Source organism: Ceratotherium simum, chromosome 28, assembly GCF_057802395.1.
Source record: "Ceratotherium simum simum isolate JZ-2026a chromosome 28, ASM5780239v1, whole genome shotgun sequence".
In the NCBI taxonomy this organism is placed as follows: domain Eukaryota; kingdom Metazoa; phylum Chordata; class Mammalia; order Perissodactyla; family Rhinocerotidae; genus Ceratotherium; species Ceratotherium simum.
In genome coordinates this window covers 20,996,430-21,022,898 of record NC_141927.1, presented here as the reverse complement: position 1 = coordinate 21,022,898, position 26,469 = coordinate 20,996,430, and the positions used below count along the sequence as shown (strand labels likewise).

Below are 26,469 nucleotides of genomic sequence, written 5' to 3'. Positions count from 1 at the left end.
TCAGAGACCACGTCTGTCTTGTTCGCTGCCGTTGTCCCAGCTCCTAGCACATTGCCTTCTTACTCAAGGCTGCCATCAAAATTAATGAACCGACAGTAACGAGGAAATTTGTTTCTGAAATGCTGTGACGTAAAGGCACTGCAAATGTAGGTAGCACTCCCGCCCTTCCTGCGAACATCTTTCTCATTAGTAGATTTAGACTTTCTCCTCTTCTGATGACAGTCACATACCTTCTCTGTTCATCTTCACCTCTCTGGCTGCCTTCTCTACCTTCCGCTTGCCCTACCCCCAGATACCTTCTTCCTCAACTGTTTCATTCCCTTCACATGACCCCCCGGCAGACCTTTTAGCCTCCTCCTCTAATTACAGGTGTAATGGCTGGACCTGGGGAGTTCTGGATAACTACCTCATCCTGGACCACCAAGGCAGAGAGAGAGAGGAGGCTTCAAAGGAAACCAAAAGTGGTGGGATAGAGTAGGCCTGGTGCTCTTTTTTTTTTTTTTTTTTTTTTTAAAGATTTTATTTATTTTATTTTTCCCCCCAAAGCCCCAGTGGATAGTTGTATGTCGTAGCTGCACATCCTTCTAGTTGCTGTATGCGGGACTCGGTCTCAGGATGAACGGAGAAGTGGTGCCTCGATGCGCACCCGGGATCCGAACCCGGGCCACCAGCATCGCAGCGCGCACACTTAACCACCAAGCCACAGGGCCGGCCCAGGCCTGGTGCTCTTGGGAGGCTGGAAGAAAGACAGAAATGTTACATATCTGTCCAAAGAAAAGAATGTCTGTAGGTTTGTCTCTAACGTTGTACTCATGGATTTCATCTCACTTGCCCTGTCTCCTGCTTACTTCCAGTTCCCAGCGGCCCTCCCTCAACAACCATCTTGGCGTCCTCAAACAAAGTAAAAGGTGGGGATGACATCAGTGTCCTCTGCACTGTCCTAGGGGAGCCTGATGTTGAGGTGGAATTCAGGTGGATCTACCCAGGACAGAAGGTAAGTGCTGTACCCCAGTCTCAACCAGCCGTGTTAACTCAGTTTTTCCCCCACCCCACCTCCCAGTGAGATAAGCCATAACTTAAGAAGGGCAGGAAATGCATGGGACTATGGTAAGGGCCAGGGCTTGCTTGTTTTCCTCTAAGACCTTTCAGTATATTTACAAATGGCTTTTTTTTTTTTTAAAAGGATAGGAAAAAGGGTGACAGGGTTCCATTAGGCAATTCATTCAATGTACCCCCTTCCTATGCGGTCTTTCCTCATAAACTTAAGAAGGGAAAGGGGCATGCAAGAGAAAGAAGAGGGTTCCCTCTTTCTCCATGCCAACCTCAATCTTCAGTCTTCATTCCGGGTTGATGAGAGGCCAATCTAACCTCCTTCTGGTATCCTTCAGCGTGTTCTCTTCTGTACAAGCTGTGCCCCGTGGCGAGCAGCTCTGGGCAGACATCCACCAAGTGGGCATATAAGCCTAGGCCTGTCCAAAGGTGCTGTGAGGCCACAGAGCATTTTAAAATAGACTTCTCAAAAGAGCATCTACAGCCTCGTTAGCCTCTGCATGTTCCACTCACTAAAATAAACAGCTTCTCTACCAACACGGAACAATCCCTTTGTTGCCAGAAGAGATTTGGCCTCCTGAGACATACTTAGTAGCCAGTAAACTTCTCACTTAAGGGCTATGATTGGTGGAAAATAACTCTCCCTGGAGAATAGTATTTTCTAGTATCCTGGAACTAGGTACTCGTTTTTAAAAAGAATTGTCACACTTAGAAGACACTAATGATTTTCAATAGAGGTTTTCTTCTTTTATGTTGCTAATGATTATTTTATGAGCAGAAAGCATATTTAGTACTATAAATATTACAATTATGTTAAACTAATCCAGAAAACATTATGTTATCACCAAAGTTGGATGAAGGATCTCAAAAGTGACCATCTCACTTTCTAGAAATAGGGAGTTATGTCATCTAGGGCATCACATTATCCATCCTTGTACAGCTTTCTCCCCCTGGAGTCCTCTGGCACATTTGACTAATCATACTTCTTCCAAATCTGAACAATCGGGAGCTTTTATTCATTTACACGGCGAGAGCTTTGGACTTCTCTTTGACTTTAAATTCTGTGACTAAGAACTACTAAGCGAGGGGGTGCAAGTGGGCATTGTGAAGAGCAGTGGAAAACTTGATCCATGTTTTTATGCCAGTTCTACATTCTTGCAGTTCCAAAGGAATAAATCTTATATTAAGAACACACTGAAGAAAAAGGCAGAAAGAGAGAGCCAAACAGAATAATGAAATTCAAGACTCTGCTTGGAAAAAATGCAGCCTAAAATGATTATCCAGTGTAAAAGCTCTATGAGCTACGCGTACCAACTAGTCTTTTCTAAGCATGTGTTTTGCACGTTGAAAGAAACGCACAATAGTGTTGGGTGAATGGGAGCTGTTTACAGCCGCTTGTCGTTGGTGCTTCAGTCCTTGTGGGTGTTGTTCAACAGGATGAAAGGCCTGTGAGGATCCAAGACACATGGAGGCTGATCCACAGAGGACTGGCACACACCACAAGAATCTCCCAGAGCATCATGACAGTTGAAGATTTTGAGACCACTGATGCAGGATATTACATTTGCACGGCTCAGAATCTCCAAGGACAGACTACAGTCGCTACCACTGTTGAGTTTTCCTGACGTGGAAAATGCAGTCTAATGAACTGATAGAAAGCCCATTTGTGTACACAACCAGCTTTGGGGTTCTTTCAACTAGTGCTTTGCCAGAGGCTGATGTCAGCGCCAAACCCCAACCCCTGCTTTATAAGTTAGACCCAGACAACCCAACTAAAAGGAAGTCATCCGGTCTAATAACAGACATGTTAACTCTTCTAACAGAAAGCATGTATTTCAATTGCTTACCCACGTATATGCGTTTCTACTTTTTCTACTAAGAAAGCATATATGTAAACAACTTTATATAATCATTTTCTATTAAATGAGCAAGTTTTTGTAAAAAAAATAAGCAGGCTAAGTGCTCTTGTTTTTTATAAGTTGGTTTGAAGTACATCCAGAAGGACTTGTTGGCAGCAATGTTTGGGTAAATACCTAATATTCTACTTGATATAAATCAGTATTCTACTTGATTTAACCACCACAAAAATGAGAATATAAAATGTAGTGATATACAGTTCAACTACTTATTCACGGCAACAACTTAAGATTTTAATGCTAGACAAGCCACTTTTTCCTCAGCAGCCACTTTAAAGCTAATGTGGGTTATGAAGATATTGAAAAAAAAATCACGTATACTTGCTTTTTTAAATTGCTGCACTCAAAAGTACTAACTCTAGGGGCCGGCCTGGTGGCTCAGTGGTTAAGTGCGCACGCTCCACTGCAGCGACCCGGGGTTTGCAGGTTCGGATCCCGGGCTTACACCGACATGCCACTTGTCAAGCCATGCTGTGGCGGTGTCCCATATAAAGTAGAGGAAGATGGCACAGATGTTAGCCCAGGGCCAGTCTTCCTCAGCAAAAAAGAGGAGGATTGGCATCGGATGTTAGCTCAGGGCTAATCTTCCTCACCAAAAAAAAAAAAAAAGGTACCAATTCTAGATGAGTCCATTCCACAAAGAACTAGAGCATGTGTGTTTAAAAGTTTAACTTTCAATACAAAAGAGATATACAGATCAAAGATTCAACTCTGTTTAGACTTTTTTGCCATCTTCAAAATATTCAGACCATAGCTGTTCCAATTTTCTTACCTTATAGAGCAGAAATTGTTAAAACCAGTCAAAATTTATTTCTCAAATACGCATGGCTTTGAATTTAGAAAAGCTTAGCTCTAAGTCTAGCTGTGAGCCAAATGTCAGCCCATGACCAATTTTGTGGTTGTATTGGAAATTCCTGGGAAATAGCTTAAGAGGAGACACGACGTCAACTCCTGTGCTGTGAGAGAGGCTATAAATTGGGTTACATTTTGAAGAGTGAAATATGTCAATGGTTGCAATTCACATATCGAATATTCCAGCATTATTTATTTGATCAAAGTAAAATACACTTTCCATCACTACAAACTGAGCACAACTATAGTTGTTTACACATCCATATTTTTATGACGTGCCAACATTTTACATCCTACGTAAAACATTTGGTTTGAAAAAAATCTTGAAGTTCTCTGTTTTGTTTCCTATTTTCTCTCCTGTTGCCTCCATTCTCTGAAGACATTTTCTATTAATTGTGTAAGACTGATTTCCCCAGACACCTAAATGGTATGGAGGACAGCAGGGAACAGCACAAGATTTACCATGCGGAGGGTTGGATGGCAAACCTAACTTTGGCTAATGACGTTGAGAACTTAGAAGGGTGAGCAGAGAGATATTCCAGGAAGTGGTAGTGAACCTATATTCCCATTTATGAGAAGCAGAGAAGGTTACATACATAATAATCTATTGGAGGTAAAAGACTTCAGACACAATCACTAATTTAAAAAAAACATGCATCATGACTATCAGTTTGCTATGTAACGTACATGTAAATGATGACTCAAACATACACCTCTAGTAGCCTGAATCTGTTCTTACCATCAGGGTTCTTTGTACAGCCATTGAACATCAGCAACACAGATTAGTAAATATTGACATCACGATGCTGACATACCCAAGCAGAGGGACAAAAAGCCACAGTTCTTCCTTCCACCTCCCCACAAAGTATCAGAACTAGGGGAGGTAATAAGTTTTGAAAAGAAATCGAAATGCAACTCAGAGGATCCTCTGAGTTGTACAAGCCACATTTTCCACTTGTTGGCTGGCCATTTTGCCACCTTCCCAATGACAGAAGGATTCCTCAAAGGGTACGTGGAAACTTAGCATTATCTGACCAGACTGTTTTGTTTTATTCAATACTGCATTGTTGATTTAATCAAGGTGCTCCTATTCATCAGTATGCAGTGAATGCTATCTTGCTTAGTTCTGCTAGCCAATGACTCGCTCTCATTCTTTACTCCCTCTAGGATTTCCCAAAATTTGTACTATCAGATCCAGGCCTTGGTTTACTTGGAAAGTGGTTTCAGTACCTTGAAGATGACCTGGCTCTGGAAAAGAATATTCCTTTTTCCTTGTCCCAGAGAAAAGAAGAAAGGAGGTAGAAGGTTTGCTTTTGTGGCTCCGGATGGGGGAGGAAGGAAAGGGAGGAGACGAGATAACGGGAAAGAAGATAGTTTAAATCCGTGAGGATAGCTTAGATCAACATAAACATAAGGCAGAAGTAATCCATTGGTACTGCCCTTTATATACAGATTTCTAGAAAAATTACAGTTCTATATTTGCTCCTAGCCTGAGGAAATGGATCGTAGTGTAATGTTAGGTTCGCATGGGTAAGTTAAAAATCTACAGAAAAAAATCTAGCTAGTTTCAACTGACATAGCTGAACACTGAAAGACTGCTAACAAGATACTCCAAAAGGATGTTGAGGATGTACAGACACGGACACGTCAAAGCTTTTCGTGCCATTCCCTCTCCCCCCATGTCAAAGGGCTGAGCGGAGGTGGTGTTAGAGAACCAGAATTCAAGCAACTATTGCTTGCTCTTGTATGGCTTTTGCAGAAATGCATACACTGACTATGATTTGATTAGTACATATCCAGATATATTCAGCTTTTGACTTTGAATACACAGCACAGGAGGCAGCATCAGACACATGACACTCTGTTACATCCATCTCATTCACACATCCCCAGTCAGACCAAAATAAAAGTCACAAGGTGTCTGTGGTGAAGAACATTACAAAGGTTATAAATCTTTATCTTAATAGGCCCCTGAGAGTTTTTCCCCTTATGCTTAGGTGAAAAGGCAATGAACAAGGTTCTTGTTCTCTAAGTGCTTTGTGCGACGGCGTCCGTGTAGACCAATTCCGAGATCTTCTGGGGAGGAGTCTCTTGGACAGAGTCAAGTGTTCCTCCAGAGTTCCAGTCTCATAAGGAGCCAATTCTGGGGGTGGGAACTTTCTAGTTCTGGGGCGGTAGTTACACGGCAGCTAATGCAGCTCTTGCTCCCACGGTCACGGTTGGGTCAGCCCTGCAGACCTGTAGAAATGCCTTCCGACAGTCTCCCGGCTTTCCGACAGCGTCATCTGGGTGAGACGCTGGGGCTGGAGAAGGAGCCCGAGTTCCTTGGCGACTGGAAGGGGATAGCGGAGGACGTGGGGGACCTCTTGGGGCTACACAGGTCTCCGTTGTGCAGCTTCCACAGCAGCTCCTCGTTCTCCATGGAGAGTCGCTTGTTGACTTTCGACTCCTTCTCCAGCGACTCCTGCAGGACGGCCTGCTCGGTGGAAAGTTGCCTTCAAGACAAAAGAGAGCCAGAAACCATGTGGATCTGAGTTAAAAATAAATAACTTGAAAAAAATTCTCTTACCATTTTATATTTGAGAACCCAAAACATGATCCCTTTGCAATAAAAGGGAGGTCTGCACTGAGCTCCTGGGCACGGGTTGTTGGCTGGCTGAGAAGCCCTGGAAAAGTGAGCTTGAGCCAAAGCAAAAGTTGCACTTTTGGGGGCAATTTCATAGTAGGCTGAGTGCTGCTCCCACAAATATTCTGCATGTCTTATGACTGTCTGGTGTTTGGGGCTGCTTCCTGTCTGGTCTTGTGATGCTCCTTCTGCAAAAGCATTCTTGGTGTCAACAAGCCAGGGGGCCCCGGGGGAAGGCTGGCCCACTGAGGTCTCAGCATTTGGTCCAGGCCAGTGTGGTAAAATCATGAAGTGCTACCATCATATTTTCCAGATAGAAATAGTACCTCTTTAACCACCCGCTTCAGTTGCGTTTCCAGGAGGTACTTGGATGGAGCGTGGGAAGAAAGTAACACTCAAAGTTCGAGGAAGGGAGGACCCCAGGAAAAACAGGACCGTTTTATTTTTACCTTGAAATTGCCATGTGCTTGTCCATCCGAGCCTTTAATTCCTCGTTCTCCTGTTGGAATCGCTTCAATTTGTCGACCAGGGCTGTGTTGTTGTGCACCTTGGCGTAAACAAGAATGCCAACGTTTATATCTTAAAAATAAATAAAGCCCCTCATTTCCTATGGTGCATTCCTGGCACAAGCACACTTTGGAGAGATTTAATTAAGTTTAATAATATGTTGAACTATCTGTACACTGACGCACTGCAAAAAGAATCTAAAGCAGCAAAGTAGAGCATCTGGATATTATTTTTTAAAAATGTATGCCAGGCCGCTTGAAAACTGACACACTCAGGAGGTAACTGATTTGTTCCAGGTCACACTGTTTTAGAATTCCCTCTGAGAATTGGTGCCCTGCCCTGGGCAGCCCTGGGGGCCGTGTCTCTTTCACTTTCAAGGTGGTAAAACAAAAACAGCAGCTAGACAGCCTGCCTTTATTAGGGGCACTACAGCTTCTTATGGAAAATTATGCAAAAGAAAAAAAAAATTCCCACATTTGGAAAACTCATAGGCCAACAGTTCACAGTTCTTGGCAATGTTTAATGTGGCCTTAAATACGGTTTCCAGTTACTCTTTAGCATTGACCTCTGAGTGGCCACATAAAGCAGCAATTCACAAAGCTCTGTAGAGCGTCCAATAGGAGAAGTGACTCTACAGAAAGCTCCCTCCTCAGTTCACCTGAAGATACATTTATTCTCCTGCTGGCCTGCCCAGGCTAAACTTTCAAGGAAAACAAATTGATCAGTTGTGAGATGACAGGATAAAAATCCCAGAAGACATTTAATCACTTAACATGATGAAGAGCTGATTACATCACAGGTCGTTTTCTAAAGGTGAGATTTTATTGCTTGCCTAGGAGGCAGCATCATAGCTCTGTCAGAATTAACTCTAAGTCACTGTCATTGTAGCCTGGGAGTAACCTACTCTGACTATGGCTCTTAGTTTGGAGTCCTATTGTTCTTAATACGTCATATTATCCAGAAAATGCTCGGGACAAGCCAATCAGATGAAATAACTTTCCTAAAACATGAGACTAGAATGTAAGAAAAAGGGGACCTTGGAACTTCCAGCAATTATCAATGAATTCAAGATAAAACATGAGGTGGGAAGATCTGGAATTAGAGACTGGGCAGTGATTGGCCTTAAAATAGTAGCTCATCCAATTCCTCATTTTACAGGAGAGGAAACTAGCCCTGGTGATGTCAGCTAATTATCAGCAGAGCTGGTTTTCAGACCAAAGGTTTCCCTCCTTCCTTTCTAAGTGTCTTATTTTCTACAAAGGCCTGGAGCTTACAAATAAATAAGGTAACAGTGCACTTACCTGTCACCATATCAACGCATCTTTCTGCATATACACAGTGCAATGCTAATATCACAATGCCTCTTGGGCAGGACAAGAGACAAATACTTGTGGATCAACAAAAATTAAAATGTGTGAGTCATTTTACAGCAGAGCCTGTTCTTATTGCACACGATTGTTCGAAAAGTTTTGATGCTTGAATAGCATATAGGGTGACAAATTATTAACAGGATTATCTGAGTCCTCACTGACTGCCACTTAGCAGAGTTATCAGACCTGATGTAACTGGTGTATATACTAGATTGGGGCTATTAACCAACCACGAGCTCCTTTCCTTCCTGTAAAAAAAATAAAATTTCCTGGTAATTCAGAGCCCACATATCCACTTGGGGTTTGGCCCTCCCCTCCCTCAGTAGAGAGGTAAGAGTTTCTAGAAGAAAACCGAACCAAACACCAAAACCCAAACAAACAAACAAAAAAGCAAACAAAGAGTGACCTCCATGCTCCCCAGGGTCCAGGGCTGGTTTGGGTTTGAATGAGGCACTTACTCAACAATGAGTCACTCATAATTGGGGGGAGAGGGTGCAAGCAATGTGAGGCGGCTGGCACACTCAAGAGCAAAGTACACACACCAGTGGCTGGGGTCATCTAAGCTGCCCTGCCAGACCCTGCCCACTTGGTTCGACTCCTGGCTCCTAGCAACTGTGTTCCAGGGCTGGGCCAAGACTCACACTGAACACACTGCTCAAACACATAGTTCTGGACAGACTCACACCATAACCTCAGTTCTCTGTCCTAGAGGCTGCAAACTGAACTTTATTCATATTTTTCATAATGCTTGCTATTTGTCCAACTGTATTTAATTTATTAAAGCATAATTCTTTTATCAGATTCTAATTAACAAGAAGCAAGATGAAGAAGTTAGATAGCAAGATTGAATTGCTCCAATGTGCTTAATTGATATATCCAACTGTTTTGGGCCTAAGATACCTGCCCAGAGTTGGTGATATGTTAAAGTACTAATTTTACTTTATTTTAAAATTCTTCTTATGCAGGTAAAGAGTCACAGAACACTGAAACGGGAGCCTGATTTGTTTGTTGTGGTTTTTCCAAGGACTGAATGCTTCTTTTACACGTTCCTTGAAAAGAATGTTCCAGATGGCGGCAATGAATAAGCCTTGAGCAAACATAGAAAAGAAAATGTAACCTCTCTCCCTTTTTGTATATTTCCAAATATCTTTAAGTAGCAGTTAAAACAAATGTTCTAGTTCAGAGCCCAGTTCCTATTTCACAGACGTTATTCTATTTGGTAAGGCACTGAAACACACACACCAGTTTCTCCATTTTCATTAACTTGACGTCCTGTTGATGAAGTTTCTCATTCTTGATCTCTAACACAGCTTTCAGGCTTTCCAATTCTTGCTCTAGATACATGATCTGAGGGCTTTTCTGGAAAAGACACAGTGTTGACTGATCATTTAACACAATCACAGAGTCCAAATTCTAATATAAAGAATCTTTGATTAGATTTAGATATTAGACAAACAAGTAGCAAAGACTTCCACCTTCTTATAGCAGTTTCAAAGACAGAAGTGAAAAGGGTTAAGAGAACGTTAACCACAAAGTCCTTGGTTGTAAGGATGAAATAAAACATTTCACATTTGAAAACAAACATTTCACTCATGTCAGTAATTTAAAATGGAAAAAATATTGATAGCACCAAATATTTTATTGGAAGTAAGAGAAAAACCATTGCTTACAATAAAAAAGAGAAATCTGGCTAGAGATTAGGCAATTATAAGTCCTTTACTGGTGTCTGGAGGGAGAAAAGGGAACAACAGTTCTCTCTAACCAACGTCAGTAACTTATCAGGAACGAAAAGGAGTGTATTTATAGGGCTGTCTGGAAAACAACAGAAATGACAATAGTGTCCTGAGTCTTTTGGATTTATATTACGATGGGACTATGTTGGCCTGGCCATACTTCCAGGGAAGCCATAACACCCCATCATTTTATTTTGTGACACCCAGACACCTACATGGCATACAGCACATACACTACTAAAATTGCATCCAAAATAAACACTACAGAAGGGGAGACATCCTCTTAAAGCACAGCACCAGGGTGGATTCCCCAACTCTTTGCCTTATTTATGGAAATTCAACAGAACCACCCAAAATACATAATACAAATTAACAGCATAAGATCTACTGATCAGATGTTTAATGAGGGAATTTCTCATACAAGAATCAGTGGTACAGATCATCAAAACGATCCTCCTGGGCAGTAGTTAATGCTCTGGACGAATCCTTGGGGACAATCAGGGAATGGGCCCATGGGGGTTACTTAATCAAACCCTTCATCTCACAGAAGGAGATGTGTGCCACAGCTCAAGAGACCTGCTCAGGGAATGCACCAGAGCCGGAAGGCGCCGGGGCAGGGACTGACTCCCACATCTTCAACTCCAGGGCTCTTCCAAAAATTTCCTAAGTTGCACTTTCTGTCACCTTTTTACATATGATTCTTTTTTTTTTTTTTTACCCTAAAGATAGCAAATCCTATCTCACTTTTGTTAAAAAGAAACAGCATAATTTACTCTGTTGGTTTTTAAAATTAGAGCATGGACAGCCTTGTTCCCACTGCACCTTCTCCTACTTCTCTGCCAGCCTGTCCCCTTTTCCCTCATTCTTGTATGCTTTTTTCCCACAATCTTGGCACATTCAGACAGGGGTAAGGCATTTAGATATTCCTGCTTTTCTCAACCTGTTTCCTTCTTAGTTTTTCCAAAGCTGCTACAGTCCCAGGAAGCTCTTTAGAACCTGTTCCCCGAACCACTGGTAAGTTTTACACCCTGCATGTAAGTTTAGTTTTTGAAATCACTGACTTTTTCTAAGAGTTTTCCAGAATAAACAGCTTTGAAGTTTCCTTAAAGATGATCTCATCTAATTATATTCAAATGTCTAGAGGGTCTCCCAATGAGATTATCAGCAAAAGAGTTCACCGAGAGATCCACACATGTGGTTTGCAAGCTGGCAACAGATTTTAAGTGGCAAAAAAGGCTTTGCTTCTGCAGTCCCAGGGCACAAATATATGGAATGAAAATGGTGGTACCATAGACAGAAGCAGAAAAAAAAAATTTTTTTTCTCAAAAAAAAAAAAAAAAGGGCAAAGGAATAACAATACAAGTTGCAAGAGAAAGTTGAGCTTACAAGAGAAATTTGTACTTTTCAAAAGTGAGGATTGTCCATACAATGAAATATTGTTCAGCCTTAAAAAGGAATGAAGCACCTGTTCACGCTACAATATGCATGACCCTGAACATAAGCTAAGTGAAAGAAGCCAGACACAAAAGGCCACATACAGCACGGTTCCATTTCTAAGAAGTATCCAGAATAGGCAAATCCATAGAGACACAAAGTAGACTGGTGGTTCCCTAGCGCTGAGGAGTTTGGGGGGAAAACAGCGAGTGACTGCTAATGGGTACAGGGTTTCTTTTTGGGCTGATAAAAATGTTCTGGAATTAGATACTGGTGACAGAATGCACAACTTGTGAACCACTGAACCAAACATTTTAAAAGGGTGCATATCGTGGTATATAAATTTTATCTCAATATAGCAGTTAAAAAAAAAAAAAAGTGAAATCTTCACATAAAACCCTGACCCTAATTGACAGTTTTTTCTCTTCCTGTAGGTATTAGCTTAGACCACTCATGATATATTGGGGCTTCATCTGTATGTCAGTTTTAGGATTTAAAAAAAAAAGACACCAGTAAACAAAGAAGCCATTTTATGTAGTTTAAAAATCACACTGCAAGATATGAAAAGGATTCCAAACTCGTATTATTTCTCTAGCTGCTGAACTCTTAGTTGACTCTAACAGGCAGCTGAGCAGAATTAAAATTCAGTAGTGATGGAGAAGCAACGCAACTTACCAAATTTGCTTTCTCTCTTGAAGTTCTTTTTTGTTCTTCTGATTTCAACTTTTCATTTAAAGCATCATTTTCATTCTTCAGATCATTGATTTGTTTCTAAAACACAAACAATGAAATGTGGAACACATGTTACCAAGCAGACACCAGAAATGTAGCAAATGTACACAGAAACATACCCAAACCACACACACCTCAAGGATGATGATTTTGGGGGTGGGGGGCGGTATTGAGATTGACCCACCTCTAGTGATTCCTGCTTCTCATAAAGCAAATCCTCAAGTGATTTCTTTTCCATTTCATGGCTTTTCTTGATTTCTGGAAAGAAGTGATATTTTGTGAGGCAATAACATCCTATGAGATCATTGTATTCTAGAGTTGGTAAAGCACACAGATATAAGAGTTCATTATGAAGCAATATGACCACGTTACTTCATATTTGCATGATGCTTTTATATAAATTAAGCTCTCTGTTCTCACATTAGCCCTCTGAGGTGAGAAGGGCAGATGGTCCCATTTTATGACTGAGAGCACAGAGGCCCAGAGAGGCCCGGAGACCTCAGGGAACACACAATGTACTTCTCAGACGCAGGCCTCCAAGACTGCCTTCAGACCCTGGGTCTGGAGCTCCTGTGCTCTTTCTCATTTGCCTTTCATGAACCAAACAGAAGTCTAAAGTTAAACCCATTTCTAGCAGGAAGGAAGTTTACTAAATGTCTACCCTGGGCCAGTCACTTTTACATGTAATCATCTCTGACTTCACACAACAACTCTATTCTTCTGATGAGAAAGGCCCTTGCCAAAGGTCACACAGCTGGTTCTTACCCCAAGTCCACATGCTTTTCTGTAGGATGCAATGAGTTTAGCGTAACAACTTCAGCTACACGGCCAATTAAATTCTGAAAGAGATGGCGCCTTATTCTTTTCCTTCAACCTTTCCAATCAGGATGAAATAATAGAAAAGATTCTTTCTCTATTCAACAAGTGCCATCTACATTTCACAGCAGTGTTGGTGTGCAAGAGTGATCGTGAGCAAGAGTGCCTAGAGTGCATCCTTTACCGGGGCCAGGATGTAAAACAACACCTTCAACTTCCCAGGACCTAAGGCAGTAAAGTACAACTAGTACCGAAAAGGCCTTTCAGTTCTTTAAAAGTTCGTCCTATTTCCTAAAAGGCTGACATTTATAGCAAATTATTATTCACATCCTTAGGGGAAAGGGCATCTGCTGACAATGAACAATGCAAAAAGAAACCAAAAACGCTCCAAACTGAATACCACAGGGTATTCTCTGGAAGGGAAAGTCATGAATCACTTCCGTTTTAAAACATATCACACTGTGCCATTAGATCTTATTCTATTTAAGTAGAAGAAAGCATTCTTGCCTGAAAGGGAGGTTTCATAGGACTTCTTTAGCAATTCCACTTTCTCTGAGTGGCCAGCTTCAATTTCCAACTTAGAGGTTTCATGGGCAGCATTTAAGTTGTCAAACTATAAGAAAACAAAACAATAGTTTACCAGCAAAATCAAAAGTCCTACGTTGAATAACAGGCAGCAACATTAGGAGACTTGACACATGAGCTTGCATTCAAGTTACAGGGCTACCTAACATGTGTGAAGAACAACCCACCATGGATTTGCCACTCCCAATTTACTCCATCCCCCTCAGGAACCAAACACACAAGTTCTCCAGGGTTCACTGATGGAAATGGCCAAGTCCATCATAAGCAATGAGAATATGTTCCACGAGGACAGGACCACATAAGCTCCATGCCTGTCACATTGATCTCTATATCCTCAGTCCCTAGCACATGCCTGGCATATAGTAGGTACTTCTTGTAAATATTTGCTGAATGAAAAACTGATTTTAAAAGGGAGCAAGGAGGGGCCAGCCCAGTGGCGTAGCGGTTACATTCGAGCACTCCCCTTCGGCGGCCAGGGGTTGGCGGATTCAGATCCCAGGCACGGACCTACACACCGCTTATCAAGCCATGCTGTGGCAGCACCCCATATAAAATAGAGGAAGATAGGCATGGATGTTAGCCCAGTGCCATCTTCCTCAGCAAAAAAGAGGAGGATTGGCAACAGACGCTAGCTCAGGGCTAATCTTCCTTAAAAAGCAAAGGACAGCAAGGAAATTAAACAGAGGCTTATGATATACTATTAAGTGAAAAATATGGGTTATTAAACAAGTGCCATTTTAAAAAAGAAGAAGAAATGCAAGCCAATGGTTTAGCCACACAACACCAGAATGCTCACAAAGGGATTATTTCAAGGTAGTAGGATAAGGGGTTGTTTTTAATTTTATCTTTTCTTTCTTTTTTTCTTCTCCTCTTTTGCTCAACATATGTACATTGCTTTGATCATAAGAAAAAACAATTAATTAAGAAAAAACCTTTTCACTTATTTAAATAAAAAACAAAAAAAAGGTCATCCAGGGATGTTCAACATCCCTTCTTTTGATGAACAAGAGAAGTTCATCAAAGCAAGTTCATCAGCAAACAACAATTAGAATTCAAATAAATGGCCACGACCAAGAACACGCTCCAATTCCAAAAGCACAGACCTGCTCCTGCAATTGATTTTTGTACTTCTCTGCTTCTTCAATGTAAATGTTCTGAAGCTTTTCACACTCGCTGGTGTAAAATTCTTTCAGCCGATTCTCTAGCTCTGTTAGATCAGTCTGGTGCTGCTGGTTTAACTTCTGGACAAATCCTTCATAAGCTATTTGCAACTCATTCCTGGCTTTTTCTAATTTCTCACAGGTGGTTGAAGCAGTGACTGAAAAGAGATGAAAAAGAAAACAGAAGATGACATTTAAGCTGCTAACTGTCCTAAATTCATAACATTCACATACAGCTGTGATGCTCTGGAAGTGTAAACACAGTACTCTCAGAGTACTCTCTTCTCTCGTAACCAGATTACAAACACAATAGCATAGAAGTGAACAGTAAAAAGGAACAAGAGGAAATGGTCTCCGGTCTCCGGCAGCAAAAAAAAAAAAAAAAACAACTGCCTAGCAAGAAGTAAGAGGAGTGCTTGAGAAGAGCCAGGTTCCCAAGCGGAAGAGTCCCCTTTTGCGTGGTGACCAATCAGTGCAGGGGCCATGAGAGAGGAGGCTCTGATTGGCCGAGGCGTCTCTAAGGGCTGCCAGCCAGTAGGGAGAAACTAGCTGCAGAAAGAACCGGGAAGATCCCAGAGAAGAAACAAATGGATTTTAAGCTTGTACTTAGTTTGAGCTGATTTCAACTCGTTATTTCAAAAAATACGGTACTGGGGGCCGGCCTGGGGGTGTAGCGGTTAAGTGCGCGCTCCGCTTCGGTGGCCCGGGGGTTCACAGGTTCGGATCCCGGGCGCGCACCGATGCACCACTTGTCAAGCCATGCTGTGGTGGTGTCCCATATAAAGTGGAGGAAGATGGGCATGGATGTTAGCCCAGGGCCAATCTACCTCGGCAAAGAGAGGAAAATTGATGTCGGATGTTAGCTCAGGGCTGATCTTCCTCACACACACACAAAAAATACAGTAATAAAAACAAAATAGAATATATTGAACACAAATCACCAGAGCATAAAACTTAGGAAAAATACACTTTAGAAGCTACAATATACTATGAAAATATATTGAAAGGTTAACATTTTAAAAGGGCAAAGAAAATTGATAGACACAATTTAAAATCAGAGCAACCTACCTCTTCACCACCACTACCTAAAACAGAATGACTTGTTGTTAGTCTGCAGAACTCGCACATAACTACATATCCACACACACTATAATAAATCCTGGAAGATCCCTATCGTTTCTCAGGAAGCTTGACTTTGGACTTTTCCAGCCTTCCTTCACTGATGTTGAATACATGCAAAAGGAGTGCTATGTATCTGTTAGGAGGAGGCATGTTCTCAATATCCCAGCGTGCCCATGGGCTAATATAAAATGGGTACTGGTAAGTCTGTTAAATTAATCCTTGCCTCTCCTTTGCTAAGGAATATATATTTCTGGAGTTGTGGAAACAGATTGTTTCAGGGCAGAGAAGAGGATTGTTTAGATCAACGATTATTCTACCTAAGTAACGTGAAATGGGCTGGTTCCCGGGATGAATTTCTGGCAATGACAGACTTGTTTTCTTGGCACAAGGCCACGTGGCAGTAGAAATACCAGTCACTTGTCTCTATCAGTATTCTTTCAGAGGTAAAATGGGCCATATTGAAATAATAATAAGAATCGTGTCTGCTAGAGAGAACCCTTAAAATTCAAATAAACCCACAAATATTTATTGAAGGAGAAAGGAACTAACATTAAAAACAAAACTACTTGATGACTGCCCCAGAATGGGGCTCCCTACACATGTCACCTCATCTAACCCTCACAGAAGTCCTGTGAGAACCTTATTACTAAATGATTAAAGAAGGAAACCAACAGAGGTTAGATAATTCTTGCACCGGCACATAGCTAAGTGGCAGAGGACTGGATTGCAGTAAGCAGGTTGGATTCTGAATCTGTCTGCCTCCACCCCACCCAGCTGCCTCTTGTGCCAGGAACTGGTGAGAAACAAGACAGAGCCTCTCCTTGGGAGGATCATGGCCTAACTGAGAAGACAAGACACATATGTGTGAGAAGCAACAATATTGGGCAGTACCTAAGCGTCCAATGAATGGCACTCAACGTAGGTTACATCCAGCTAGGGTGGTACGGAAGGTTTGGTCAGCAGATTAAAAAAAAATTTTTTTTAACTCTGATAAAATATACATAACAAAATTTATCATTATAATCATTTTTAAGTGTAGAGTTCTGTGGCATTAAGTACATTCATATTGTTGTGTAACCATCACCACCATCCATCTCCAGAACTGTCTTCCCAAACTGAAACTCCATACCAATTTAATAACTCCCACACCCCTCTCCCCTCATCCACTGGCAACCACCACTCTACTTTCTGTCTTTCTGAATTTTACTACTCTAAGTACCTCATGTAAATGGAATCATTAGAATTTGTCCTCTTGTGACTGGCTTATTTCACTCAGCATAACATCTTCAACGTTCATCCATGTTGCAGCATGTGAGAATTTCCTTTCTTTTTAAAGCTGGATAATATTCTATTGTATGTATACAACACATTTTATCCATTTATCTGTCAGTGGACACTTGGGTTGCTTCTACCTTTTGGCTATTGTGAATAATGCTGTTATGAACATGGGTGTACAAATATCTGTTCAAGTCCCTGCTTTCAATTCTTTTGGGTATATACTCAGAAGTGGAATTGGTGGATCATATGGTAATTCTATTATTATTTGAGGACCCGCCATACTGTTTTCCATAGTGGCTGCTCCATTTTACATTCCCACCAGCAGTGTACAAGGGTTCCAATTTCTCCACATCCTCACCAAAATTTTTCTTTTTTCTCTCTTTTTTATAATAGCCATGCTAATGGGTGTGAAGTGGTATCTCATTATGGTTTTGATTTGGTCAGATTTTAAAATTGAGCCATATGACATAAATACAATTCTGATATTGAGGGTGAAAACCATATTCCAACAGAGCAATGGTGGGAGACTGCAGCGTGTCTTGGGGACTAGAACATTCACAAGGCAGAAAAGTTGGAGATAAGAACCAAAAAGGTAGATGGAAGCCAGATTTTAGAGGCCATCAAATGGAATACCACTGACAATTCAGTCCTTTGGGACTAAATTTTGGAAGTTATTTTTTTCTTTAAAAAAATTTACTAAAAGATAATGACTATGCTGATTGCTACAGAACATCCTCTTCACTTTTCCTTTTTATTGCTCTAAATATTTATCAAAGGAGAAAAAAATGATTCAAGAAGGCAAATGTTAGTCAAATGAGTAAACACATGAGCTTCTACTAACTTTCCAAAGTACAAAAATAAAATGATGGGGACACCAGCCTCCTTGTGTGAATTCCATATTAGAACTCCATACGAAAGTAGCAAACAGAAAAACATTTTGCAAGCTGTCAATCAAGGCAACAAATAGCTTTCTAGTCAGAGAAATCTTGGTTTCACACAGCCTTTTTCCCTGAATTCTCTTGGAATTTTGGATATCAGCAAAGTGAAAAAAAGTAATAACATGATCCCAGCCCATCTGAATGCTCATATCAGACATAGGAACGTCTAAGTGAACCAAAAACTAGAAGAACTTCTGGAAGTTAACAGTATGCTATACCTGCTGAATTTTAACACATCTGCTTATAATCAAACAACCATCAGTGTGAATGTATAATTATGGTGTATCCGCCTTTAAAATCAAATAGGATATACGGAAATCCTCTCACATTAGCCACTGGACGGGGCGTTTTCTCTGTTAAAGAAAAAAAGCCAAACTCGTGTTCAGTTTTGTTGGCCACAGTGAACGAGGTGAAGGGAGGACATGGGAGGGAAGAGGAAGGATAAAAAGGGGTGAGATCGGGGAGGCGGTGGTTTACGGCTGTTAGTACAACAGGCCCGGCAACAGACGGTGACATCAGCCCGCAGCTGTGCGCAGACCTTTGCTCTGTTTACCGGCCTGGGGTGCTGTGCGGAGAACAGCTGGGCTGGAACCATCGCTCACACAAATGGCTTTGCTTTGAATTCATTGGCCTGGGCTCCTGAGGAAACATTTATTTGGCATCAAGACTCATGAAATACTTTTTTGGAAGGACACACATGTAAACATTGTATCAGGGTTCTCAGAGTGCTCCTGTCGGTGGTGAGGGAGAGGGGACGTCACCCCACGGTTTTAGTCATGGACCTTTCCTCGTACTTATTACAGTTTAGGAAAGAGTTCTAAAGCCACCTGTACTTGCTCTTACTGCTGTTCTCAGTCTTATCTCTTCCTTGTGTATTCTCCAGATTCCACTCCCTTTCAGTCAATTAACCAGATACCCAGCAAAGCCAAAACCAAACATAAAACCTTTCAGAATCTGGACTAAGTAAATGGAGTTTTTGCACAGTTTCAGGTGATACTGTTTTCAAGAAATTACTGCACAAATACAATATCCACACAGTACAAACGAGTCCTTTTGTCTTGCTGTCTTAACCATTCTAATAGTCAATTTTTAAAAACATGCCAGTGATTAAAGGCACCAAAAGACCACTGCCTGTAGAAGAATCGATGGGTTATAACTTTTGTACGCATATTGGTAAACTGCAAAGGCTATCTGCCAGCACCCTACCTTAAAATGAGAAATAGAGTTTTCAGAATTAAGAAGGAAAGAAACCAACTCATTTACAAGATCAGCCCTAAAACATAAGGCCACATTGCAGATCAAAAGTCAACATTTTCACCCTGGGATGAACCAGGCCTGAGAAGAATCCTAGGCCGTCAACAGAACAGGAACAACATAGAGACACTCGCTGACAGTTTAAAACATGGATAACTCAGCAAGGAAAAAATATTTCAGAAGTGGTGAAATGCTTGCAAGTTTTCCTTTCCAAATCATTATTTGGATGACATCTAGAAAAGGCCCAATGTCACAGTCAAATATAACCTCTGAAAAATACAACTGGATTTATCCCAGTCCTTTAGCAGTTTTCCCCAAGGAGCAGAAATGCAGCCATTACCCAATTAAGCCTGGAGGCCTTTGCTAGGAAGGGGAAGTCATATTTTGATTATTTCCATCTCATAGAGACTAATTTCCCTTTGTCATTGATAAACGTACTGTTTACAGAGAAAAACATTACACAACCATGGCCCTAAATTGTCAATATTCTTTTGAAATGATGCAGAGCTTTCTCAATTTTTATATCTGAGTAGCAGCCTTCATCATGAGACAACCAAAAATATTTTAATTCTCAGGGACATAAATAGATGTCTTAACAGAATAGAGCCAGAATATTTAGGTTCAAACCTCAGCCACACCATTTACCTGCTACATGATTTGAGCAAATTACTTAAGCTTTCTAAGTATTCATTTCCTCATTTTTAAAATAGAGACAATATTAGTGCCTTCCTTGCAGGATTAAATAAATTAATACACGTGAAGCCTCTGGGCTAGTGCCTGACCAGAGTGAGGATGCAACAAACGCTACTGTATTATTACTAGCTTTGCCCAAGTCCAACAATTCAAATGTGTTCGAAGAGTCCTCACAGAACACGCTTGGGGTTCCATGGCAGACCATGACAGTTAAAAATAAGCATTGCTTGACAAGGATTCAGAGAAGTTTAATACACACGCACACACCGACGGTACGGTGCTACGGTCCAGACCCATCTCAGATCTTCACTTTCTACTACTATTGTTCTTGACATTATATGCAATAGGATTTCCCCAACTTTTAGGTGATTTTATCTAAATTGGACATAAAATGTAAAAAAAGAAAAGGAAATATAAAAGTAGAGAGGTAGGTCGCATGAAAGGTTGTGCAAATTTTCGCGATGCCATATAAGAGATTGTGACAAAGTAACCAAGAAGCCATTTTTTAAGTAAATTGCTCCTTTGTGGAGAGGCGGTAGCTTACAGGGAAACAAGTGTGGGCCCCTAGACTGACAGCAGGCATTTCCAACCTTCTGCATATCAGTTTCCTGATATGCAAGGTAGGAATAAGTACCACCTGCTCTGCTAACCTCATAGTTTGGTGAGGATACAGTGAAATGGATAGTATTATGTTTTGTAGAGCGAGTCTTCATGGACTATCTGTGGAACGATCACCTACTCCTAAGAGCCCCAGGTTTCGCTTCCCAAAAGGTACTCCTTTTTCATGTGACCAAGAAATTTGGCCGACCTGTGGTAGACAGAGGTCTTTTTCTAAATTTCAAAATTAGCTACAAATGGCTGATTGCTCTTGGGAATTATATGAATTGGCGTGAACTGATTTCAAAGCCTTCTAATAATCCTAACTTATGAAGAATTTACTTTTACAAAAGCCCTGCACTATCAAATAAATTCTCCATAAATAATATCACCTCACCTTTAAAACTCAGTTCATACTTTATAAGGCACTCTCTCACTTATTATTTCATGCAATGTAATAATGCTTTGAGTTAATAAGATAGGTATTATCTTAAATCTCCTTCGACTAGAGAGGGCACTGAAGTGGCAGGATTGGGTCTAGAACTCCATCTGCTCAGCCTTTGTAAATGCAGGTTCTGCAGCACAGAACACCGAACCTGACCTGAGTGGCTATTTTCTCAACTTGAGATGCATAAGAGAGAAGTTAATTCATACGTACAATGGACGTGCCAAGGTGTTAGGGCTTAATTCTCTTGTGGAAGCTAGACAGACTGCAAAAGAAAGCAGGTGAAAATGATCTTTTTTTCCCCTACACTGATTAGCCCTGAAAAAAATCTTATTTGCATGTGGATGATGATCTGGCCCAGTCGGCCGACCTTAGTACACAGGTGCCGGCTGGGCCTCCACGCAGCCTCAGGCTCTCCCTGCCAATCAAGTCTGAAAAGGTTTTGCTGTTTTTCAACTTACTCACTGGCCAACAACATGCCTCAAAACAGATTCTCTCATAATCACAGCAGCAAACACTCCACAGACCAACGAAAACACTTAGGAATGAAAGTGGATCGGAGATGCAAGTCTGGCTGAATAACTGACATGATGTTCTAAGCTTCAGGCCTGGGAAAAATGAGGTAAGACTTAAAGGAAATCACATTTTAATCAAAAGCATAAATTTAATGTTAATAAAAAGGTGATTTCTGTGGGCCGGCCCGTGGCTTAGCGGTTAAGTGCTCGCGCTCCGCTGCTGGCGGCCCAAGTTCAGATCCCAGGCACGCACCGACGCACAGCTTCTCCAGCCATGCTGAGGCCGCGTCCCACATACAGCAACTAGAAGGCTGTGCAACTATGACATACAACTATCTACTGGGGCTTTGGGGGGAAAAAAAGGAGGATTGGCAATAGATGTTAGCTCAGAGCTGGTCTTCCTCAGCAAAATGAGGAGGATTAGCACAGACGTTAGCTCAGGGCTGATCTTCCTCACACACACAAAAAAAGGTGCTTTCAAGGCAGGTACTATCTTGCCTCTCCTCCCTGATGATTCATTTTTAAGGTGTAAGGTTCAAAAGGGCAGGTACAAGTGGCTGGTGTGCATAAAATCTGGAAGCCTATGTACAAGAATGGACTCAATTCAGCTGGAGTTGTCTGGTATTATTTACTCTCTTACTGTGCTTACTTGATTCATATCTACTGTTTTATGTCAAGGAAACAACATTCTGGGCAGTCCGTGCAGTGACCAAGTGTAGTCCAGGGAGCAGCTGCATCAGAATCACCTGGATGGTCATTAGAAGTGGGTTCCCGGAATACAACATTAGCTTACCCTCTTCTCAAGTTCCTGTTTCTCTGGGTCAGCGATTCCATCACACGCCGTCCACATTCAAACAGTTGGCAACTTGGCCACGCTGCAGAAGCCCGCTCGCTCTGCTTTCTGGGCGTCTTGGCCAAAAAGGGGGTCAGCGCTTGCTGCCCCCATTTAGGTCTGTGCTAAGCAGTGAAATCGTTGGCCCTACGCTGATCACAGGCCCCGTTCCTGCAGCACAGGAGGAGTGCTTCTTTCCTACGGTGTGGGAAGGGACATGGCTAGACAATAACCACAATAAATATATATATATAAAAAAAGTGGATTCCTGGACTCCATCCCATGCCACCTGAGTCAGAACTGGAAATCTGCATTTCAACCAGTTCTATTTTATTATACAATGAAGTTGGAGAACCACTGTGCTAGACAAATGACATTAAATTAGGAAAAGCTGAACATATCTAAACTGGACGAGGACAAGTTAGGACAAGGAAGACGACTCAATAGGCTTTCAGAACAGATATCCTTGGTAATACTGGGCTTTTGTACAGGTGGAAGAATATGCCTTGTACTTAAGAGATACAGCCAGCCAAAGTCTAAATTTAGGATAGACAGACATGGGTAGAAAAAGAATGAGCTAAGTTTGAGCTGGTGTCAACTCCAACTTCAATCAACTCAGAAAGAATTCTGTTTTGGTATACAGTTGGTTTTCATTATAATAATAGATTTTTCATTAAAGCCTACTTCAAAAACTACTTCTGGAATTCTGCAACTCAAAAGTGACTTAACTGTAAAGAGTTTTAAAATTACTTTAAATACACAGCCTTGTTAAACCATAACTATAGACGAAACCAGTGATAAATGAACACATTCCATAAGGTGTGAGGTAGCCTCAAGTTCACAGACACCAGTTAAGTGTTGATTAGACACTTTGTATGCTGTCAATTTTCCCTATTTTAATAACAAGACATATTTTAATGTAACAATACTTCTTAAACTCTTGACTTGAATAAAAAGATTCCAAAGTGGTTATCAATGCAAACCAGCATTTATATCAAATGATTTTCCAACCTTTCAAATAGTTTCATCATGCTTTTCCTGTTGTGATTACAGGAGTTTGGCAGTCTAGCCATCCTAGGTTCTCATCCAGGTGCTTTCGTTTCTCCCTGTTTGACCTTAGAAAGTTACTTAACTTTTGAGCCTCAATTTCTTCTTTTCTTTTTTTATAAAATGCAAACCAGTAGAGTTAGAGCTGAACACTGCTATTAGGAAAGAGTAGGCACTCAATAAATATTACACTCATATCCATCTCCTAATTTTTACAAACAGAGGGCAAAATCAACTTGTCTTTTACATAATTATTATGAGAATTCCCAGAATTTTTAGTGAATTAAGGGTTAAAATCCCATTTGTGTCATGAAATAGAAACAATCAGGACAAATATATAAAAAGATATAAATTAGCTATTAATTCTGATGGCTAAAAAATAATTTTGAAATACAAAATATCTTTTCATCATTAATTTAGATTAAAAATGTGATTTCAATGATTAACATTAATAAAAAACAATAGGAACCTCAAAAGATCATAATTATGGCTCTCTATTACGCCAGTTTTGATCTAACACGACTCTGGAAAAATCAGAATGACACATTTATCCCCCATCTCAGAGGCCAAATGTTTGCTGTGGATGTAGACCATTAAATTGAACTGTAATCTATTTCAAAGGCTGACACTTTCAAAATGATCTGATTAACTGGGATTGTCAGACATAATATAAAATGTTTCTAAGAGAATTAGAGCTCACCTTACTTTATTATTATTCATTCCTACATGTTCTTTTTGAACAGTTTATCGGAAAACATTTATCCAGAAAAACAATTATTATCATATTATAAGGATAAAATCAACTTCCCTAGCTACTGTCCTCATTCATTCACTGAAGTACTAAGTGCCAGGCACAAGGTATTAGCCAGTAGAGCTACAAAGATGAAGGAGATATTGGCCTTGCCCTTGAAGCTCTCATGGTTTTGGACTGTGAGAAGAGGTCTATAAACAAGTAACTATCAGAACAAAGTACCTTGAAGGGCATAGTAGAAGGTGCAATTAACTTGCTTCAAAGATTTGGGCAAAACTCAACTGATGACAAGATATTCTAGGTAGGACTTAAAAAAATCGTAAATGAGAAGGAGCTTGAGAGGCAAAAAATAGAAAGGTAGTGGAGAGAGGAGAGCATACTTCAAGCAGAGAGGATGACACGTGTCAAAGAGGTGCAAAAGAAGTAAGAATGAACCCATGGCTGGGACCTGGGGAGGGGAAAGAAGGTGTGAAGGAAGGTGAATGAGTCCAGACATCATGAATTGGGACGGAATGTTATGGTCAAAACATACATGGTGGCTTTAGTACATCTGGACTTTTCTCCAAAGCCAAAATGGAGTCACTTATGTTTGTTCAAAATGTGAGTAGAAGACACATGTGAGATCTGTAAGTAGTTCTGGTAGCATGTAGAGAGGGGAGAAGTGGGCCTGGAGGCAAGGTGACCTGTTGGAATATATTCTAGATAAGAAATGATGGGGCTTAAATTAGAACAGCAGCAGCCAGAATGCTGAGGAGGGACGGATCTCAGCAATATTTAGAGCGCAGACTGGTATGCACGTGGAGGGGGGAGGGGAAGAAGCGTGACCTCAGTTGATAGCTTGGGTGGTAAGTGAATAATAACACCACTGCAGAAGCTGATGAATAGACTGAGGAATAGGTCTGAATGAGGAGACGCTGCAGAAGGTTCAGGAAGCAAGGGGCCAAGGAGTCAGGAAGGTCTGATTACACTGGATTGGCTCACCTGGAGGCAGCTCTTCACCAGGAAAAAATGCATCTGCAGCTTGGGAAGGAGAGGACTAGAAAAATAAACTTGTGAGTCATCACCCTATAGGTTGTAGGTGAAACCATGGGAATGGGTAGGAAAACCGCTGACAATGAAATCCTCACTATTCTATAACACTATTTGAGGGGTAAGTGAAATTATGCCACATCCACTCGATAGACTTGCCCATAGTCATTAAACATGACCATAATGAAGACTATGAAGCAACATGGAAAAATGCTTGACATAAGTTAAAAAGATCAGAATACACATAAAATAACATGGAAGAATCTCAAAAACATTATGCTGTATGAAAGAAGCCAGACACAAAAAAGAACATACTGTATGTTTCCATTTATATGAAATTCTAGAATACACAAAAGTAACCTATGGTGATAAAAATCAGATCAGTGTTTGCTTCTAGGGCAAGAGGGGTGTACTGGAAAGGGGCATGAGGGAATTTTCTGGGGTGATAGAAACCTTCTATACCCTGGTAAAACTGTAGGTTATATGACTGTATGTGTTTGTCAAAACTGCTGGAACACTAAGCATTCCATTGTATGTAAATTATACCTTAAAAAACAATCACAGTAGAAAGCTGTATATACCATATAAAAAAGACAAGAGAATATGCAAAAATAAAAATGTCAGGGTGGTTGAGCTATGGGCTATTTTCTTCTCACTTTACAGTTTTCTTTAATTTTCACACATTGTTCTTAAATAAAAAGGAACTTTAAAACCTCAAATGCCCATAAATATTTATCAATTACTCATGAAAATGGAAAGCATATTATATAAATACGTTTTCATAGGAAGCAGGAATCTCTGCAGTTAAGGATTTACTGTCTGAAGACAACAGGAAAACACAAGATATAATATATGCATGAAGGTGAAGTATCAAGGACTCACTGGAGTGAGGGAAGCTTCATGGTTTTGTCCTGAGGAGACTGAGAGGGGGTTTTTGACGAGTTTTTGCGGAAGCAAATGGTGAGTCATTCCACGAAGGGCGTGTGGCTCAGATGGCAGAGACACGCAGGCTGAGCACTGGAGCTAAGCTGGGATCACTTGGCAGTAGAGGACACTTGTCAGAGTATGAGAGGGACAACCATGGGAAAGTCAGTCAATGGAAGGGACAATTGGAGGCAGTTAGATTCTGAAGGTCAACAGTGCCGACTCTACTTGGGTTTAGTGCTGCTGAGTTTATGAGCTGTCCG

The 26,469-nt window shown here is 40.9% G+C and overlaps 2 protein-coding genes across 6 annotated transcripts in view; one reads left to right on the top strand and one right to left on the bottom strand.

The window, feature by feature from the left end:
* Nucleotides 1-2,973, top strand: part of PDGFRL (platelet derived growth factor receptor like) — a 48,148-nt gene extending 45,175 nt beyond the window's left edge. The window contains exons 5-6 of the mRNA XM_004428784.3: nt 855-994; nt 2,487-2,973. Coding sequence (XP_004428841.1) covers nt 855-994; nt 2,487-2,675 — 329 coding nt within the window. The 3' untranslated portion in view covers nt 2,676-2,973. The remainder of the gene's footprint in view (nt 1-854; nt 995-2,486) is intronic.
* A 1,018-nt stretch (nt 2,974-3,991) lies between these two features.
* The window catches only part of MTUS1 (microtubule associated scaffold protein 1), a 143,798-nt gene continuing 121,320 nt past the window's right edge, over nt 3,992-26,469 (bottom strand). For all 5 annotated transcript variants that reach the window (XM_087418440.1, XM_087418439.1, XM_004428780.3 and 2 more), the window contains 7 exons: nt 14,725-14,939; nt 13,544-13,649; nt 12,405-12,478; nt 12,164-12,259; nt 9,564-9,680; nt 6,894-6,991; nt 3,992-6,313 (listed from right to left, as the gene is read on the bottom strand). In XM_087418440.1, the coding sequence (XP_087274566.1) occupies nt 6,100-6,313; nt 6,894-6,991; nt 9,564-9,680; nt 12,164-12,259; nt 12,405-12,478; nt 13,544-13,649; nt 14,725-14,939 (920 nt within the window). In that variant the 3' untranslated portion in view covers nt 3,992-6,099. The remainder of the gene's footprint in view (nt 6,314-6,893; nt 6,992-9,563; nt 9,681-12,163; nt 12,260-12,404; nt 12,479-13,543; nt 13,650-14,724; nt 14,940-26,469) is intronic.